The sequence below is a fragment of the Anabrus simplex genome, chromosome 4, assembly GCF_040414725.1.
Source record: "Anabrus simplex isolate iqAnaSimp1 chromosome 4, ASM4041472v1, whole genome shotgun sequence".
Taxonomy (NCBI): domain Eukaryota; kingdom Metazoa; phylum Arthropoda; class Insecta; order Orthoptera; family Tettigoniidae; genus Anabrus; species Anabrus simplex.
The window spans coordinates 142410095-142431500 of NC_090268.1; the positions used below are offsets into that span (position 1 = coordinate 142410095).

The window sequence follows — 21406 nt, forward strand, 5'->3', positions numbered from 1 at the left end:
TTGGCAGCCAGCACAGTTTCTATCTTCACTGCTAGATGGGAGCTTCATTCATTCCATTTCTGACCCAGTTGAAACTGGAAAAAGACTGTGGATTTTCATTTTTATTAGATTCTATCTCTGAAGCAGTATAAAGGCAATAAAAAATATTAATAAAAGCTCTCTCTCTATAAGGGACAGACAATTATTGTCACACTGGAAATGTAAGGTTCATACACTAATATGTTACAGATGATAGCAATAAATAACACAATGCAACAAATTTTAAGGTCACAAAAACTTTTTTTTTTGAAATGTAGGCGTTCTTTATGCATTTCGACCTCCTGAATTCGAAAATGATACTGAAAATATCATATCACCCACAGTTTTTGCACAAATCGCATAAATTTGTAATTCATGGTAATGCGATTTAATGATATTATAATAATATTCAGATTGATACCCTGAGCTTCATATGGTGTTTTAGCATTTACTAGCTGATGTACCCTTGCTTCGTTTCGGGATTCTCAGAAAGACCGTCTTTGCGGTTTTCCTAACTGAAATCAACACAGGTCATTACAAAAATGTCAGTAGGAATGTAGCAATTAAAAGCAATGTTACCATATAAAATACTCGATCAAATAAAAAAAACCACACTTTTTCTCACTTTTAATGAACAGTAACTACGGTGCCGATCTAACAGTCCACAGTTCCAGAGCTGGAATGACCAGGCCGCAGACAGCCATGAACACTCCTCTGATATTATTCTGTTAAATATGCACACTGCTCAATCCAATCAGTGCCTCAGAGTAGGGATTGAATAGCTCAAATGCTACGATGATCCAGTGTGTTACGTACCAGTAGTATCAGAAAATTTATGAACCAGAGGAATGGCATGCTAAAAAAATTATCTAACTTCCCAACTACATCCCACCAATGTTCAAGCAGGCTGTTTCACTCGGTATGACCGGGTGAATTGACCATGTGGTTAGGGGCAAGCAGGTGTGAGCTTGCATCCAGGAGATAGTGGATTCGAACCCCAGTGTCAGCAATCCTGAAGGTAGTATTCCGTGCTTTCCCATTTTCACGCCCTAATTAAGGCCAAAGCCGCTTCCTTAACACTCCTAGCCCTTTCCTATGCCATCGTCACCATAAGACCTATCTGTGTCGGTGCGACGTATAAAGCAAATTTAAAAAAATACTCAGTACGCAGCAGTAATCCTATCTATCGAAGATGAGTGTGAACAGAAGACACAAAAACACATCACAACAAACAATGGTCATTGTAATGTTATTGTTCATCAATTTTATAAGCTTTCTATATAGTAAGCCTTCACATTTTAGATTGTAATTCCTTATTCTTCGACGTTATATATCGAATTTCATTAAAATCTGTTTACCCATTTTCTCGTGACTCGGTGCTGATATGGACTTAGTAACAAAGATCCAAATTCATTAATATATCTGTGATCATAGCCAGTACGGTTAAAATGTATAAGACATAAATGATCAAAAATTTAATACTATATAACTTTAGTTATGTAGTATTTATCGATACGCCCACTAATAACATATATATATATATATGTATATATATGAGAATTACATTTCAGGCCTTCCCCTGAACTACCTTTTCACTCAGCGGGAATAAAATTATTTATGGCCTATCTTGTGGCGACTTATTCCCCCGACTTTGCATACCGAATTTCATTATGATAGAACCACTAATAACTGTACTGTCAGCAGCCCTGAAGATGGTTTTCCATGGTTTCCCATTTTCACACCAGGCAAATGCCGGGGCTGTACCTTAATTAAGGCCACGGCCGTTTCCTTCCACTTCCTAGGCCTTTCCTCTCCCATCTTCGCCATAAGACATATCTGTGTCGGTGCGACGTAAAGCAAAATAGCAACAACAACAATTTCAATATGTTTTTTTTTTTTTTTGCTAGGGGCTTTACGTCGCACCGACACAGATAGGTCTTATGGCGACGATGGGATAGGAAAGGCCTAGGAGTTGGAAGGAAGCGGCCGTGGCCTTAATTAAGGTACAGCCCCAGCATTTGCCTGGTATGAAAATGGGAAACCACGGAAAACCATCTTCAGGGTTGCCGATAGTGGGATTCGAACCTACTATCTCCCGGATGCAAGCTCACAGCCGCGCGCCTCTACGCGCACGGCCAACTCGCCCGGTATTTCAATATGTGATATCATTATTAGTAAAGTATAAGTTTTGTGTCAAAAAATGTGGGTGATACGATATCTTCAGTGTCATTTTCAAATTCAGGAGGCAGAAATACATCAAGTACACGTACTTTTGTGAAAAAAGTTTTTTCACTGTTGCATTGTGTAATCATACATGTGGTTGGTATATATATAATGAATGCAAAGAGAGCAGACAAATGCACAAATACACATCAAAGACACGAAGCCAAAAAGGAGGACAAGAACTTATGCACAGGAGAAAAACAAAAACAAGTCAATGTGAGAAGCGGAGAGAAACAGAAAGATGAAACAAGAACAAACATGAAAACACAAACTCTACACCAATCCATACAACTTTCATAGATGGGCTCTAAGATCCAATTCATAGAGATCTATTTCTCCTCAGCCCTCCAATAACCTTGTTTTTTAACATTACACCACACTGCACTCTTTGTTGGACTAGCAAGGAGAAAGGATGTACTACGGGAGCACTTCATTAAGGTACAAAGGCAGATCATATATAAACGAGAATTTGAATGTACCACTGCTGTTAGTAATAATTCTGCAGCAGGGCTTTGCCAGGATATTGGTGGGGGTGTCTGGAGGAGGGGTTTGTGTGCGCGAATAACGGTGGAGAGCAGGGCTGGTTTGGGAGAAGAAACACTTCCACAGACTTGAGTGTATGAGTGGGCTAAAAAATTTGTGGCAGGAAGAGAAGCCGTGGAAAATGAACCTCATGAAAGGAGACAGCGGACAAGCAATACTGCAGACAACATTGTTGCCATTCGTGACATTAGTGAAGATCGGCAAATAAAAATTTTGCAAATTGTTTTAGCCATAGGAATAAGTTACAGAAGTGTTCAAACCATCATCCGAGATAAACTCCATTTCATAAAATTGTTTGCCACAGGGTTCCTCATCTCCTCAACCAGGAACAAAAAAACTTTATGCCAGGAAGTTTGTCAGAGACTCCTGCGTCGCTACGAGGAGGAAGGAGAGGATTTCTTACATCGTATTGCGACTTGTGATGAAACTTGGATGCATCATTACACCCCAGATTCAAAGCAAGCAAAAAGTGGTGGCGCAGAGACGAAGCAGGTCCGGTCAAGGTCAAAAAATGCCCATCTGCTGGAAAGGCGCTTGCAACCGATTTCTGGGACTTCGCGGGCATTTTCCTGGTGGATTTTCTTCACGAACAAAGGAAAATTAATGCAGCCTATTACTGTCGCCTTTTGTATGACGCAAAAGCTGCGTATCGCAACAAGAGATACCGGCAACTGATCCGAAATGTCATTCTTCTCCATGACAATGCAAGGCCACATACTGCCGCTTTAACACGGGAAAAACTGAAGGAAATTCACTGGACACCTCTGTACAGTCCAGATTTATTGCCCTGCAACTGCCAGTTGTTAAAGGACCAGATAACCCTTAGATCCCTAGAAATGGAAATTCAAAGTTGGAGGGATTCCAAAAATGGGACTCAGAAGGAAAATAGTGTAAATAAATTTTTTTTTTTTTTTTTTTGCATCCAGTGCAAATCACTCCCCTACCCCACCCAAAATACAAGGTACATTGAAACAATGTCGTTTTGAAAAAACTACCAAAAAACAAGTGTTGATACAACACACACACACAGTACATATCTTACTAAATTTATTTTTACAATTTGTTTCACATCACATTGATGCAGACAGGTCTTATGGCAATAATGGAATGGGAAGAAAGTTGCCATGGCCTTAATTAAGGCACAGCCAGATGTGAAAGTGGGAAACCACAAAAAAAAAACCATCTTCAGGGCTGCCGACAGTGGGATTCAAACCCAGCATCTCCAGATGCAAGCTAACATCTACATAACCTAAACCACATAGCCATTCGCTCGCTTAAATATATTCTAATCCTCTACTTTGAAGAACACGATGGACTTGTTCACCTGTTTATTAATTATGCATCACAGTCCAACAAACTGGATGTATGCATCAAGCACTTAAGTTTTTTGACATAAATATGTCTTATGGTTGGGGATCATCTGAAATTAGTGATACAAAATGTGTGACGTGATGTTACCTAGCAACTGTTGATGGATGGCCATGACCGAGAGACATATAAGACATATTTATGATCATTTGATTTTCCCAAAGGGAAATTTGACAACATTTCTATATTTTTCTAAAAAAAAAACTATTATGATTTGTACATGAAGCGAAGCGTATGGGTACTACTCAGACACATGACAAGTCTCAATGTTCAAATACTTCAACATAAAAAATTAACAGATGAAATCTACTATCTATTTAGTCTTATAACAACATAATAGCATATTCTAGCTCAGTGTGGATAGCAATGAGAAACTGCTTTATGTCTTAATTATCTAGTATGCCTCTTTGGTAATGCCTAGGATTTTTCTTTTGATAGTAGTTTAACACTGCTCTAACATACACAAGGTTTTGGCAAAGCTGGGAAAGAGCTATAGTTGGGAAGCAGCTGTCTTAGCCTTGTTTAGGGTACAGCTCTAGTATTTGCCTACTTTGAACACTGGAAACCTTGTAAAATAATCTCTTATGACCGTTAATGGTGGAGTTCGTATCCATCATATTCCAAATGCAGCTACGCAACCCATATCTCGTAGCCAAATTGATACAATTCACATTAGTACAAAGGGCACTAGGGAATGTTTTGCAATACGCAAAAATGGTTAGCTGGACACCCCTGTTATAGTGAGGGATGAAAAGAGGGGTGAAAACCGGTCTAGAAGACAGCAAGGCGCAACCTTCACATCATTTGTTACCAAGCAGTGGGATTGAAAGCAAGTTAAGATGTTAGTGTGGTCTAAAGGTGAATATCGTGCAATTATCCGCTACAATTTTGCTCGTGGTTTAACTGTTGACCAGTGCTGGAGGAAACGACTCCTGTGCTGGGGAAAGACTGTCCACATCGGACAACAATTTTCCGCTGGTACAAAGAGTTCCAGAGGGGAAAACATTGAAGCTGTGAGGAAAATGTTGCAGCAAGAGAGGCGATTGACATATCGGCAGGTAGAAGAGACCCTCCACATCCCTGCACCAGCTATTCATTCAGTTCTACATGACCATCTCCATGTTAGAAAGGTTTGTTCCATTTGGGTGCCCCATTCACTTTCAGAGGAACAAAGGACACATCGAGTGAAATGGTGCCGAAAAATGCTAAAACAGTTTGAAAATGGGACTTCACGTAACATCAATAGCATCGTTACAGGTGGCAAAACTTGGCTTTATTATTACGATGTCCCAACAAAATCCCAGAACAAGGTGTGGCTGTTTGAAGATGAGGGTACTCCTGTGACTGTGCAAAAGTCAAGGTCAGTGAAGAAAAGGATGATTGCAGTATTCTTCACTAAATGGAGCATTCTGACTTGGGTTGTGCTAGAAACACAAAGGACAGTTACTGCAAAGTGGTACAGTGAGACTTGTCTGCCTCAGGTCATCCAGGCTCTCAAGCAGCTCCGTCCAAGATCATGGGAGTGAAATTTCTAGATCCTAATGGGTGGGTAGGAGATAGGGATCTGCGCTCAGATGGCCTTCACTTAAACCGCAGTGGTACACATAAGTTAGGAAATTTGTTTAGAAGGGTTATAGGGAGGTACATGCAGGGAAACAGTGGCCTAGGGAGCGGTGTTAAAGGAACAGGGAACTGGAAATCAAGTAGGGATGACATAAAACTGTTAGTGCTCAACTGTAGAAGTATTGTAAAGAAAGGAATAGAATTAAGTAATTTAATAGATACATACTTACCAGATATTGTAATAGGCGTTGAATCATGGCTGAGAAATGATAAAATGGATGCAGAAATGTTCTCAGGGAAGTGGAGGGTGTATTGTAGAGATAGGACAAAAATGGTAGGAGGGGGAGTATTCATTCTCGTGAAAGAAGAATTTGTAAGCTACGAAAAAGTTAAAGATGACAAGCACGAAATTCTAGGGGTAAGGCTCATTTCTAAAGATAATAGGCAACTCGATGTCTTTGGAGTGTACAGACCAGGAAAGGGTAGCGCAGATGCTGATTCAGAATTATTTGATAAGATAATCAGCTATGTGGGAAACGATAAGGAAAGGAACGTGATTGTAGCGGGTGATCTCAATTTACCAAATGTCAATTGGGAAGGTAATGCGAACGACAGAAAGCATGACCAACAAATGGCAAAAATATTCTGGATGTGGTGCTGGTAAAACCAGATGAGCTCTATAGAGAAACCAAAGTAATAGATGGTATTAGTGATCACGAAGCGGTTTTTGTCGTAGTTAAAAATAAATGTGAAAGAAAGGAAGAGATTAAAATTAGGACTATTAGGCAGTACCGTACCATATGGCTGATAAAACAGGCATGAGGGAGTTTTTAATAAGTAACTATGATCGGTGGAAAACGGTAAATAAAAATGTAAACAGACTCTGGAATGGGTTTAAAGCAATTGTTGAGGAATGTGAAAATAGGTTTGTACCTGTAAAGGTGTTAAGGAATGGTAAAGACCCACTATATTATAACAGGGAAGTAAAGAGACTAAGAAGGAGGTGCAGGTTGGAAAGAAATAGAGTTAGAAATGGCTGTGGAAGTAAGGAGAAATTGAAGGAACTTACTAGGAAATTGAATCTAGCAAAGAAGTCAGCTAAGGATATCATGATGGCAAGCATAATTGGTGGCCATACTAATTTTAGTGAAAAATGGAAGAGTATGTATAGGTACTTTAAGGCAGAAACAGGTTCCAAGAAGGACATTCCAGGAAAGATTTTTTTTTTGCTAGTTGTTTTACGTCGCACCGATACAGATAGGTCTTACGGCGACGATGGGACAGGAAAGGGCTAGGAGTGGGAAGGAAGCAGCCGTGGCCTTAATTAAGGTACAGTCCCAGCATTTGCCTGGTGTGAAAATGAGAAACCACGGAAAACCATTTTCAGGGCTGCCGACAGTGGGGTTCGAACCTACTATCTCCCGAATACTGGATACTGGCCGCACTTAAGCGACTGCAGCTATTGAGCTCGGTATGAATCATTAATGAACAAAGGGAGTGTGTATGCGAGGATCTTCAAAAGGCAGAATTACTCAGTCAGCAGTATGTAAAGATTGTTGGTTACAAGGATAATGTCCAGATAGAGGTGGTTATCAATACTAAAGAGGTATTAAAATTTACCTATGACACAATGACATTTACAGTAAAATACAAAAGTTGACAACTAGAAAAGTAGCTGGAATTGATAAGGTTTCGGGGGATATACTAAAGACAATGGGTTGGGATATAGTACCATATCTGAAGTACTTGTTTGATTATTGTTTGCATGAAGGAACTTTACCAAATGAATGGAGAGTTGCTATAGTATCCCCTGTATATAAAGGAAAGGGTGATAGACATAAAGCTGAAAATTACAGGCCAGTAAGTTTGACATGCATTGTATTTAAGCTTTGGGAAAGCATTCTTTCTGATTATATAAGACATGTTTGCAAAATTAATAACTGGTTTGATAGAAGGCAGTTTGGGTTTAGGAAAGGTTATTCCACTGAAGCCCAACTTGTAGGATTGCAGCAAGATATAGCAGATATCCTGGATTCAGGAGGTCAATTGGACTGTATCGCGATTGATCTGTCTAAGGCATTTGACAGGGTAGATAATGGGAGACTACTGGCAAAAATGAGTGCAATTGGACTTGACAAAAGAGTGACTGAATGGGTGGCTTTGTTTCTAGAAAACAGAACTCAGGGAATTAGAGTAGGTGAAGCTTTATCTGACCCTGTAATAATTAAGAGGGGAATTCCTCAAGGCAGCATTATTGGACCTTATGTTTTCTTATATATATCAATGATATGTGTAAAGAAGTGGAATCAGAGATAAGGCTTTTCGCAGATGATGTTATTCTGTACAGAGTAATAAATAAGTTACAAGATTGTGAGCAACTGCAAAATGACCTCAATAATGTTGTGAGATGGACGGTAGGCAATGGTATGATGATAAACGAGGATAAATGTCAGGCTGCGAGTTTCACAAATAGGAAAAGTCCTCTCAGTTTTAATTACTGCGTTGATGGGGTGGAAGTTCCCTTTGGGGATCATTGTAAATACCTAGGTGTTAATATAAGGAAAGATCTTCATTGGAGTAATCACATAAATATGAATGTAAATAAAGGGTACAGATCTCTGCACATGGTTATAAGAGTATTTAGGGGTTGTAGTAAGGATGTAAATGAGAGAGCTTATTTGTCTCTGGTGAGACCCCAACTAGAGTATGGTTCCAGTGTATGGGACCCTTACCAGGATTACTTGATTCAGGAACTGGAAAAAATCCTAAGAAAAGCAGCTCGATTTGTTCTGGGCGATTTCCGACAAAAGAGTAGCGTTACAAAAATGTTGCAAAGTTTGGGCTGGGAAAACTTGGGAGAAAGGAGACGAGCTGCTCGACTAAGTGGTATGTTAAAATTATAAAATTCTTTTATTAACAACCACCTACTCAATACAATACACTCATTGAATTATAAAATAAATAATGAAACACGTTTCGTTCGGCATAGTGAACATCATCAGCCGTTAATGCACAAAGACTAGGTCAGGGCCCTGAGCTTAAGTGATCAAAATTGTTAAAAGAATAACAATGTCATAATAAAAAGTAATATGATAACATTAACTCTATTTCAACTTTTGTTTTTGCACAATTGAAAGAACTCCATCATCAATAATTAATCCACGCTTTACGCATTGACGTATATTTTAAATGTCTACAATATCTATTTTTTTACTTTAACAACCCCATGATTGTTTTTAACTTCACAGACTGCCATCGTTCAATGTATTTCACCACAAATTCTCGCTGTTGATCTGTACATACTGTTACAAATGAAGTCTAATGTTATCATATTACTTTTTATTACGACATTGTTATTCTTTTAACAATTTTGATCACTTAAGCTCAGGGCCCTGACCTAATCTTTGTACATTAACGGCTGATGATGTTCCATTATTTAAGACACCTCATGATTATTTTATAATTCAATGAGTGTATTGTATTGAGTAGGTGGTTGTTAATAAAAGAATTTTATAATTTTAATATATTATCCTCAATACGGTTCTCTTATGAGATTAATTACATGTAAGTGGTATGTTCCGAGCTGTCAGTGGAGAGATGGCGTGGGAGGGCATCTGTAGACGAATAAGTTTGGATGGTGTCTTTAAAAGTAGGAAAGATCACAATATGAAGATAAAGTTGGAATTCAAGAGGACAAATTGGGGCAAATATTCGTTTATAGAAAGGGGAGTTAGGGATTGGAATAACTTACCAAGGGAGATGTTCAATAAATTTCCAATTTCTTTGCAATCATTTAAGTAAAGGCTAGGAAAACAACAGTAGGAAATCTGCCACCTGGGCGACTGCCCTATATGCAGATCAGTAGTGATTGATTGATGGCTCAACACTTGGCGCTTGCATCACGACAATGCTCCAGCACATTGTTCTAATGTAACAATGGATTTTCTTGCCAGATCAGGGTTGACTGTGCTTGATCATCCTCTATACAGCCCTGATCTTGCCGTATGTGACTTCGCACTCCTCCCAGAAGTGATGAAGCTGAAAGGACGGCGTTTTGTATCCGACGAGGAGCTTCTGGCAGCATGGGATCAAGAGTGTGAAAATGAAACCAAAGAAAAGTGGCAAAGTTGGTTCCGTGACTGGTTTCGACGTATGGAAAAGTGTATTGAGTGTGGTGGAAATTATTGTGATAAAGTCTAAAGCGTTCACTCACATTGCAAAACTTTCCTAGTGCCTTTTGTATAATTTTCAACAGTAATATTGTGAAATGCCTAACACAGAACTCTGTAGGTATCATCCCTGTGAAAGTTTAATGGGGCATATGGTTCCAATCTGTAGCTAGCTTCAGGTAGTTCCATTGGCGATTTTAGATGGTGCTGGAGGTCATTCACAATGTGTAGATAGTTTTAGACAGGTTCTGTAGGCGTGGCAAGTAGGCATGAAATGAGCGATATTAATAATTAAAGTCAGTTTGCCTCGAAGTGAAGTATTTCAAGTCTAACCTCAATCAGTGGGCCTTTCTGACAAAGAATTAGTCATATTACGTCAAGTATTATGGAGATAATATTGCTGGATTGCAATGAATCCGACTTTACCCAATCAATTAACCTTGTTCGAACTTATATCGATTTTAAGCGATAATTCTCATATTCCATCCTCTTTGGTTCCCATGATGCTACAGGCTACAGTATTTGTGTTGTTAGAATTCCAAGTGCTCAATGTGCTTGTGCTGTAAAACTTTGTTCCTTGTGCTCGTTTATTAGAAATATATCTTCGCCAGTCCTCCTGAAATCCTGTATTTCCTGTTTGAGTACACCTCAGGGGCTGAGCTGAATGGTGAATGGTTCTATTAATCTGGTTCTATACATTTCCTCTCTCGGTGCATTTAATTCTGTTATTTTTATTGTCATGTGGTACTTGGATAATGTGATACCCCATTCTCTTGCATATGGTGTGCTCTGCTGTCTTGCTTTTGAAGGGATTTCTTATTTGTTATAATATCAGCTTTGTGTCAATCATTCATTTGAAGTTAAAGCTGCCTTGAGGTGTGAGGTTATGTTCTCAGTAACATAGTATGCCATAAAAACTAGGGGTATCAGATCATTATTTACAATATAGTAAGTACTTGGAAATAAAAATATATGAATTACAATGTATTGGGCATGGAAGTAGTAGAACTTCATTATAATCATCGGGTAGGGGGGCGGAGGCGAGAGGCAGGGTAAAGGAAGGGGAGGGGGAGCTGTAAGCATAACCGGATGTGCGTCAATGCGCCGGATGTTACTTCTCTGCGCTATCTGTTGATAATAGCAGTAAGGTATTCCACAAAATGTGCACTGTGGCGCTATCTCTGATCGGGGACTGAAACTACTAGCGCCTAGTGGCTTGGTACTGAAATTCATCATTGAGTTACATCTCTATTCTATTCCATCCTCTTTGGTAGGTATTTTGAATTGATTGAACATGCTATTGAGCAAAATATTTCAAGTCAAAGATCTAACAGCTAAATTTAAATAATTTCTAAATAATCAGTCTTTAACACAATCTGGAAATGAAACTAGCCTACTGCATGTTAGTATTTAGGTCTGAGTTAATGGTAATCGTCATCGAAAGAACACTGATGTCATATGCAGCTTCCATGTCTCCACCCAGGCATTCCACGTTATGGAGTACTATTAGGGAAGCCATCAAATGACAGTACTCCTTGTCCAAGCCGTAAGTTGCCTTGGTGGAAGAGTAAAGACAGCAGTAGCTCCACCATCGCATTCAACTCACTGCTCTCTGCTCCTTGTTCTCTCCGTAGCCACAACACCGCACACCTCATAATTCCACCTTCCCAGACCCACTCTGTTTTGAATCCAGAGTTGTGTTGCATTTGGATATGCAGGAGCTCAAAAAATTAAAAATAACCATATCTTTCTCCTGTAACATTCGTTTTCAATGATTTCCAAACTCTTCAATGTTCTGTGTATGTATTTCAGAATCATCGGGTCACATAAACTCACTAGAATGACTGAAACAGTCTGATGAATGTACCCCTTCTTTTGGAGTTGGCTGCATGCCTTCCATCTATCAGTACATGCCTTTCCACCACTAGGTAAAAAAAAATCTAAGTAAACTATAACTATTATAGAAATTAATATGAAGTTGAGGGAGTACAAGGCAACCTATGGCTCACACAAGAAACAAAGTAACTGTAAAAATTACACTGATAATTTCCATTCTCCAAAACACAGGCCCTAACAGCAATGGCTGTTGAGAAAAACAACCATCAAGGTCACTAAATCTAGCAAATCAGGAGACATGAAGAAAAGCTATCAATAATTAGCAATCTTGTGCATATATACGTCAATACTTCTCACACACCTCCTCGACCGAGTTTATTGTAGTAGCAGTGTATCAGTTACACCCAAAGAAGATAAGTGCTATCAACACAATGGTGGACTTGATTGGAGTGCTTCGTTGTATCACATACAGTGCTTTCCACTGAAGAGAACCTAACCCGTCACTATCAGTAATTTTTTTATAAACAGTAACTTGTTTATCAGTAATTCTGGCACAGTAATAAGTACACTCATGTTCATAAAAACTAGAACACCTTGAAAGACTAGATAGAAAGCTCATATTCACAGGACATGTGCATTAGTATATTCTGAAGTAATGATTAGCATTTGAACCATCTCGGCCCTCAGGTTCAAGGTCCACATCGATATCTCAGTGCACCACCACCGACTGGTAAAATGTGCCAGCAGCTCTCGTTGTCACTATAAACTGAAGGAAATGGATCAGTGTAACTTGAGCAGATGTGCAGGATGCCTTGCAGAAGTATGCGAGAACCATACCGTCAAATGAGTGAGTTTGAAAGAGGGCGCATTATTGGCATGAAAGAACATCATGCATCTACCCGGGCAAATTGCTGCTCGTATGGGATGAAATGTGTCGGCAGTGCAACGGGTGTGTACAGAATGGTTCACAGAAGGCTGTAGAACACGATTAGATGGGTCTGGTCGCACCACCCAGACCACCCCCTGAGAAAATCGACACCTCATTCGAATGGCATTTTAAGACAGATCTGCATCCTCCTCGGCTCTGGCACGACAGTGGAACAGTGTAACACATCATACACTATCAGGAGTGACAGTCCGTCGCCAATTATTATGGTTTGGGTTACTGGCACGTCGTCCACTTCTCCGCCCACCTTTGACTAATGTGCATAAATACGCTAGACTGCAACAGTGTATGGAACAATGTCACTGGGGACAGGAATGGCATCAGATAGTGTTTTCGGACAAATCCAGGTTCTGTTCGATTGAAAATGACGGCCGCATTTTGGTTTACCGCAGACAGGGGAAGAGGCTGACTGCATTCGCACAAGACATATAGCGCCAGCTCAAGGCCTTATGGTGTGAGGTGCTACTAGATGCAACCACAAATCACAGTTGGTGCGGTGTCCAGGGCACTGTGTCCAGTTTGACCGATGTGAATGACATCCTGCGACCCGAAGACATACCCTTTCTGCAAGACACTCCAGACCCACAATGCGCGACCACATGCTGCTACACGAACACGTGCCTTCTTGTTGTCGCAGGATGTCAGACTGTTGCCCTGGCCCCCCTGATCACCGGACTTGTCGCCAATTGAAAATATGTGGGATATGGTGAAACGATGGGTGCGGCAATGTGACCCAATGCCAACCACAAAGATGAACTGTGGAACCAGGTGGATGCAGCATGGATGGCTATACCCCAGGACGCCATTTGCGCCTTATACGCATCGATGCCATCACGCATGGAACAAGTTATCAATGCGACCCGAAGACATACCCTTTCTGCAAGACACCCCAGACCCACAATGCGCGACCACATGCTGCTACACGAACACGTGCCTACTACGTTGTCTACTAGGCAACAGGACACATGCTGCACCTAGGTGACAAATGCTAATCGTTTCTGCAGAACATACTACTGAACCTGTCCTGTGAATATGAACTTCAAGGTGTTCTGTTTATTTTATGCTCATGAGTGTATTAACGTCAATCTGCGAACTAACCAAACTCTAACTTAACCTTATCACTAATAGTATGTATGTCTACTCCTTAGTCCCATTTCCTGATAGGGTTCGGTAATGAGGTGAGATGAAATTACACGGCCAGATGCTTTGATGCCAAGCTCAGTTGAGGAGCTAATGAAGATTAAATGAATGATAGCGAATGAAATTGGGTAAGGAGGTGGAAGGAATTGGCTGTGGCCTATGACCAGGAACTGTACGGCATTTACCTGGAAGTGAAAGTGAGAAAACACAGAAAATAATTCTCAGGACAACTGATGGTGGGGTTAGAACCCACTAATCTCCCAAATGCAGAACTTGGTTCCACAGCCATAGCATGTTAGCATGCACAGCCACTCCACTTGGTAACCTTTTCGTTATCAGAGTTTTCCAAAAAACAGAACCTGACGACCAGTCCTACTACCCATTTTATATTTTCTCTGCTGAGTTTCAACAGTTCTTTAGTATGCCTCTTGTTTCACCCCTTTATCAGTAGTAACCTAGCTGTCATTATCAGTAATAAGTATGAAGGTCATTAAGGCCAACAAACCTGGTCACTAACATTGATTTATAATAATACATAACCTAACCAGTTAATTAATCAGTAATTTTGTCAGTAATAATAACTTGTCATTATTAGTAATGGTGACAATGAAAGTAATAAGGTCGCTGTGCAACCTAACCGAAATCTGACCTAACACTTGTCTTAACAGTGCTTTCTGTTAAACCAGAATCTAACCAGTTGTTAATAGTAACCATTGTGGGTAATTAGAGGGGGCTATGCCACCCCCTGCCCCCAAGAGGTGTCATGACATACAGTAACGTTCGTACCCACCGTGGTTAGTGCACTATGCATTTGCTATAAAGGCAGTCATGTAAAACCATCAGCTCTCTATGGCCTGGTAAATACGCGCTCGTCCTGCATGTGAGAGAGAGCACCGCAACTTCAGAGAGAGACAGCACTACTAACCATACATGCACCAGGATATTTCATTGTTGGCAGACTGCTGATTTTTAACAAGAGTGCGTAGCAGACAAGTCAGAATGCTCATCTTATGAAACTTTACTTCATGAACGCTTGTTGTGGAATGCGCATAGTACAATTTCCGGCAGCACTGTGTGAAACTATTGATTTGTGCTGTGCAGTGGTGTGGAAGACATACCCATCGTGGGAACAAATAACAGTGAATCTTGTAACCTGTAAGGCTGAAGGGCGAGTGGAGGCCACCAATCACACATATTTCACAGGTCCTCAGTTAAATTTGCCAAGCTGTAGGTGGAGAACAGCAGAGTGAGGACAGAGTGAGAAGGAAGACTGTGCAACATCAATGTTTCAATGTTGATAACTACCATGTTAACCAGTCATTTACATACTGCAAACATCTTACTAAAATTAAAAGCAAGTAAGCTATTACCAGCACAAAAGTACTATTGAAATGTTAGTAGTAGATAGGACACGTAAGAACTGAATGGTTAAAAGAAGGACTACCAGTCACGCAGTCACAACGGAACAGCAAGAGCAGGCATGGGTGAAACACTGGAGACACCAGACCACAGTCTTCAGGTAAAGTTCAGTACCTATGTCATATCCCAATTCTTGTAGTTGTCTATACAATCTAATGCTATACATGATAAGGTTTCTGTCTGCAATGGGCTTGAAGAGGCCCAATGTACCAGATCCAAAATGAGAGGTGCCACTACCAATCCTAGAAAGAAAAATAAAGCCATTAAAAACACCTGTATTTACATCATGGGGTAAATATTTAAGCATAAAAACTACAATTTACTGAATACAAAACTTTAATACCCTATTCCATAACATTCATGATCAAGATAGTTCTGCAAGTGCTTTAATGGGGAAAAACTTCTGGTTTCCAGCAAAACAATTGTTAAATTATGTACTATCAAAATATTAAAAAAAAAGACTACAACAGAAATTTTCAGACTTACGAGATCATTTTCTGGTGACTGTCACACATGTAAAACAAGAATAGGAGGGAAACATCTGGATACAAATGATGCCAAATATTTCTTTAATTTGAGGGAAGTTTAGGGGGAAACTAAAAAAAAAAACTTCAATATAGGCTACCATACGTCACAGTAAAACACAAAAACAGTTTGGCTCAAGATGTCACATAAGCCAAGTAACAACTACTATCCACGAAACTTTTAGTGACACTTCGTTTTACAGTGGTGAGGAGTAAGGAGGGAATACAAAGGTTCCGGTAATACTGCTAACTGAATGAAAATGAAATCTGAATTTAATCAATAGTGTGATCGATTGATATGAATTTTCTACACCGTATTCCATGTGGGAGTTCTAGGTTGTTCCTGTGATGTACATTGATTTTCCTCACTCATGTTCAAGCTTAACCTATATTTTGACTTTGCTGTGTAAATAACAACAGTATTTAAAGTGTTGCAATTATACCGCCAGATGTCTCACGATGATGCATAATCGATTCAGCACCAGGGAGCCAAAGTATCCCTAGAAGTTTTGCGTATAATAATATTGTTTTAAAAGATTTCATCATTGACTATTTTTCATGAAGATATTTTAAATGGGACAAGATCATGCACTGCCAGTAACATTGTCTGCATTTCTTTGAATGAAATCACTTAATGACAAGGGAGACAAGTAAATGATGTTTTCATTCTACAGGAAGATTAACAAAAATGAATGTGAAACACCGTTAAGGTCCTTGATAACACAATGAAACTCTTGAGACCTACTGAAATATATTATAGGCTACATATGCTGTTATCAATCAGCAATTCCTACTTTTACACTTACTTCAGAAAATACTGAATAAGTCCCATGTTTCTCAACATGTGCCCAATCAATCTCACTCTTCACCTAGTCAAATTTCAGCAAATCCTTCCCCTCTCACCAACTACTGTAGTTCAATAACTTCTCCAAATCCTCTGCAAACTAACATAAAATGACAAGATAATTGGCAAATCTAAAAAATTTAGATTTCCTCTCCAACTGTGGATCCTCTCCCAAATTTATTTTTGGTTTCATTTACTGCCTCTTCCACAAAAACATTAAAACAGAAGGAGGCTAAACTGCAATCCTAACAGACTCCTTTCTAGATATTTGCTTCTATTTCATATCCCTCAATTCTTAACATTGTATTTGATTTTTAACAGACTGCAGATATTCTATAGCACATTATACAAGATTTTTTTTTTTTGCTAGTTGCTTTGCATCGCACCAATACAGATAGGTCTTACGGGGACAATGGGACAGGAAAGGGCTAGGAGTGGGAAGGAAATGGCCATGGCCCTAATTAAGGTACAGTCCCAGCATTTGCCTGGTGTGAAAATGGGAAAACACGGAAAACCATCTTCAGGGCTGCTGACAGTGGGGCTCGAACCCACTATCTCCCGAATACTGGATACTGGCCGCACTTAAGCGACTGCAGCTATCGAGCTCGGTATACAAGATAATAGTGAGTGATATAGCAGAGATCAACGTGACCATACAAATTCACAAGTGAAAATTAATGATGAAAATATTAATCGTATGAACTGTGCGACGTTCAGATATTTTTATTTGACACCAATTATGTTGCCTTGCATGTCAATTTCGATGTTCTGTTTTCCACCATCAGACAGCAGAAAAACCAGAACTCCTTTTGGGCAACCTATTCCTGTGTTATTAAATTTATTTTGTTGAGAAAACTCCAAATGTGTCACCCGACGTCTTTTACATGCCAACAATAATGACATGGACTGTCTAATAAATTTATTTTCCACCCTTTAGAAATCAGACTATCCCTGCTGGGTTTGAACCTCGGATCTCAGGATCAAGGGGCTGACGCTACCATTGATCGTAGAGGATGCTACTATGAAAAGGAGAGGAATATTTGGCAACTACTTCGTATTTACAGCCTATGACAGAGCATTACCACATTCCGACACCAGCAAAGGGGTAGGAAACTTGGTATAAGTTGACACCGTGCCACCTGAAGTTTGTAACATTATAAGGAAGTGAAATAATGCAAATCTTAATTAGAATTCCTTGTAGAGGAGAGATGTGTTCATTGCGATGTCTAGGAACCCACCATCCCACCCTCAGAAGTACATTTACTCCATCGTCCATGGCTAAAGTAGCTACTTGCATTCCTATTGGTCAACATAAACTGAATGTGATGTCATTGCCATCAATGCTGATAATTAGATTGCATTACCAACCCCAGCTCAATAAAAGCACAAACAAAAAAACAAAAAAAAACATGTAAAGGAAATGCTAGAGAACTATTACTCGCGCAACTTTTAGTGATACCTGGGGTGCCTAGTGCTGAACTGGTAGACTTCGCAATCGTCGAGATTCATATTGGCAACCTTTGAAACACAAACTAAGAATCGCTTATGCATCGCCGTGAGACATCTGGCGAACACTTTATGTACTAATACTGTTGTTTACACAGCAAAGCCAAACAATAGAATTCATGCTAGGAGCAAGATTTGCGTCGAGAAATGTTATATAATGTGTGTGTGACACAGTTGTTGGCTTAAGGTAATGAAGGTTTAGAAAATTCATAACAATCGATCGTACTATCCATTCAATTCAGATTTCATTTCCATTCGGTTGGCAGTATTATCGGAACCGGGAGTGCTCCCACCTTACTCCTCAAAATTGTACAAAGAAGTATCACTAAAAGTTGCGCGAGTAATAAAAGCTGCTCACAGTCCAATGGTACTATCACTAACTGGACCTAACCAACCCAAACCAATGATTCTGACACTAGCCAGATCTAACCAAAATCCAGACCAGTCGCTTTCTAACTGACCCGAAATGTAAATTAATTCATCTTTTACACACTGTCCAACATAGAATGTGCTGCTATCGCCTTACAGAATGCTCAGCTTCACGGCCCTAACCTGTGGACCCACTTTGCTTGGTCACAGTCCAATGGTTTTGTCACTAGCCAAACCTAACCAATCCAGACCAATCGCTTTCTCACTGACCCAAAATATAAATTAATTCAGCTTCTCCACACTGTCCAATATAGAATACGTTGCTATCAGTCCAATGTCACTAGTCTCAGTTCCCAAATGAACAGGTTGGCAGCACTGTTAGACCATGCGCGCATACTCACATCCATAGTGAGAAGACCGCGAGAAATACACAAACAACACTATCTTTCCGCGCGCAGCTGAATGTAGTGAGTATTGGTTGGCGGGGCATCAACTATTGCTGGAAAATGACACACAAACTTAACCTTAAGCTGATAAGCTGCAAATTATGAGAAAAGGAAAAATTTTTAATGAAATATATTTTTGGTCTTGCGCTGTGTAAAGCGACAGACAGCAGGAAAACTTCACCTTTCCCAAATAATTAGCCTTACACAGAAGAGAAACTCGACAGACTAAGACTGTTCTAACGTAAAATTTCCGAGCAGTTTGTCTCTTTCACACAGCATAAATTCAAAAGATATATATATTAATTGAGGCCAGGAATATAAATCTATGCAATTGTATTCTTTAATTATCTGTTCCATCATAAAAAATAAAAGACTTTTAGAGATATATAGCAAAAGTATGAGAATATCAGTCCTTACTTTTGTTGTTCCAAAACAACAATGTCATTCCATCCATTTTGGGTAAGATGATAAGCCACAGAGTTAGCCACAGTCCCTGCTCCACATATCACAACTTGAGCCTGTTTTGGTAACAAAGCTTCACTGCCAAAATTTGTTCTGAATCTTCTCAGGAGAAGTTTGGAGCTAATGGAGGACTGGAGATAATCACTTTGTTCAAGTAGCTTCTTCTCTCTCGAAAGTTGTAGGAAGACACGTCTCAACTTTGCACAATTTGAACAAACCACAAACATAGTGTTGATGAACTAACCTGTAAAGAAAACAAGTGTTCTTTCAGGAGCAATTAAAAAACATTCACAAAAATAATCGTATAACCTCCATATAAAATATCATGACAAATCCAACACTAACTAAAATGATAGCTATGGCTGGTAGGGTAGCAGTGATCCCCCCAGAAATTTTAGTCAGCCGGGTGACAAATGAGTAGCCGGGCGAGGAATAATACGTAAAAAATGAATATGATAAAACTTGTATTTATTCCCCTCAGGGCATTAACAATAATATATTAATCACATCAAAGACTGGACTTGCATCAACAACACCGAACAAGGAGTGGGAAGGAAGCGACTGTAGTGTTCAGTAAGGTACAGTCCTAGCATTTGCCTGATGTGAAAACGGGGGGAAATCAAGGAAAACCACCCACTAAATCCTAAATACAAGCTGACAGCTACGAGACCCAAATCGCACAGCCACCTGCTCGGGACGCAATCTAATGATTATAAATTGTATATTATACCACCACCTCTCGTACCCTACCAGCCAACATTCAGATGGTGAAATATTTGTTTTGACAAACAGAACTCAAACTGGCTAACCATGGTATCAAACTATATAGACTTCACACCTTAACGGTCATGACTACCAGGTGGGCTTTATTTCTTGACATGTGTAGACTTTATACTGTATTTCAGTATGCAATACTGCATGTCTATAACATTCGTTGCTCTTTCTGCAGTCCATCCCACATGCTGAATAAATAGCCTTAGAAATAATCAAATCACAAAAGATGGCTTAAATTACACACACCCGAAATATCCCGGGTACAAAATACCTATGTTTAAGATGCATATTACAGACACACTAATGTTATTCAATTCTCAAATCAGAAAGAGGACAAAATGACTGTAATTGCAATCTTGGCTATGCAGATAGGTAGGTTCGTGAACAATCAAAATTTTTAGCACTTAATGAATAACTCCTATTGCTAAGCAGTTTACGAATGGCAGATTATAAACAGATAAAGATTTAGGCCACACTGAAAAATGACAGCTATAACAAACTTCCCAGCCTGAACAGAAACAAACTCGTACTGCAACATTACATGGACATAAATAACATCTAAGGCAAATGCTTGACGATAATCCCGTTAAAAGGTCCGATCAACATTCTTTTTTTTTTTTTTTTTGCTAGGGGCTTTACGTTGCACCGACACAGATAGGTCTTATGGCGACGATGGGATAGGAAAGGCCTAGGAGTTGGAAGGAAGCGGCCGTGGCCTTAATTAAGGTACAGCCCCAGCATTTGCCTGGTGTGAAAATGGAAAACCACGGAAAACCATCTTCAGGGCTGCCGATAGTGGGATTCGAACCTACTATCTCCCGGATGCAAGCCTCACAGCCGCGCGCCTCTATGCGCACGGCCAACTCGCCCGGTCGATCAACATTCAATTAGAAATACAGTAATAGTGTAAGTTATCAACCACATAATTTATAATATGGTTCTGGAAAATGAATTACGAAAATAATCAAACATACTCTGTGAATACTAAATGTCACCACTACTCAAGCGTTTCGGTTGATGCAAATACAAAACATCTTTATCTGAGTACTCTGGCAAACTCCTGCATTAGCAAAATACAGCGTGGTGCAATAAAACAAACGGCAGCAATGCCACAAACCTGCCACAGCCAGAAACTGCCGCTCTGTTCTGTTCTGTTCGTGAAGTTGATTTGGGCTCGTTATTTCACCCAGACACAATACTGTATTATATTTGTACTAGTTCTACACACGCACACAATTTCAATAAAGTAGTACACC

General features: G+C 39.7%; 1 protein-coding gene across 1 annotated transcript in view; it reads right to left on the bottom strand.

The window, feature by feature from the left end:
- The window catches only part of LOC136871712 (pyruvate dehydrogenase phosphatase regulatory subunit, mitochondrial), a 108699-nt gene extending 87498 nt beyond the window's left edge, over positions 1 to 21201 (bottom strand). The window contains exons 1-3 of the mRNA XM_067145234.2: positions 21125 to 21201; positions 19332 to 19620; positions 15340 to 15467 (exon numbers count right to left, since the gene is read on the bottom strand). Coding sequence (XP_067001335.2) covers positions 15340 to 15467; positions 19332 to 19603 — 400 coding nt within the window. The 5' untranslated portion in view covers positions 19604 to 19620; positions 21125 to 21201. The remainder of the gene's footprint in view (positions 1 to 15339; positions 15468 to 19331; positions 19621 to 21124) is intronic.
- Positions 21202 to 21406: the final 205 nt, after the last annotated feature.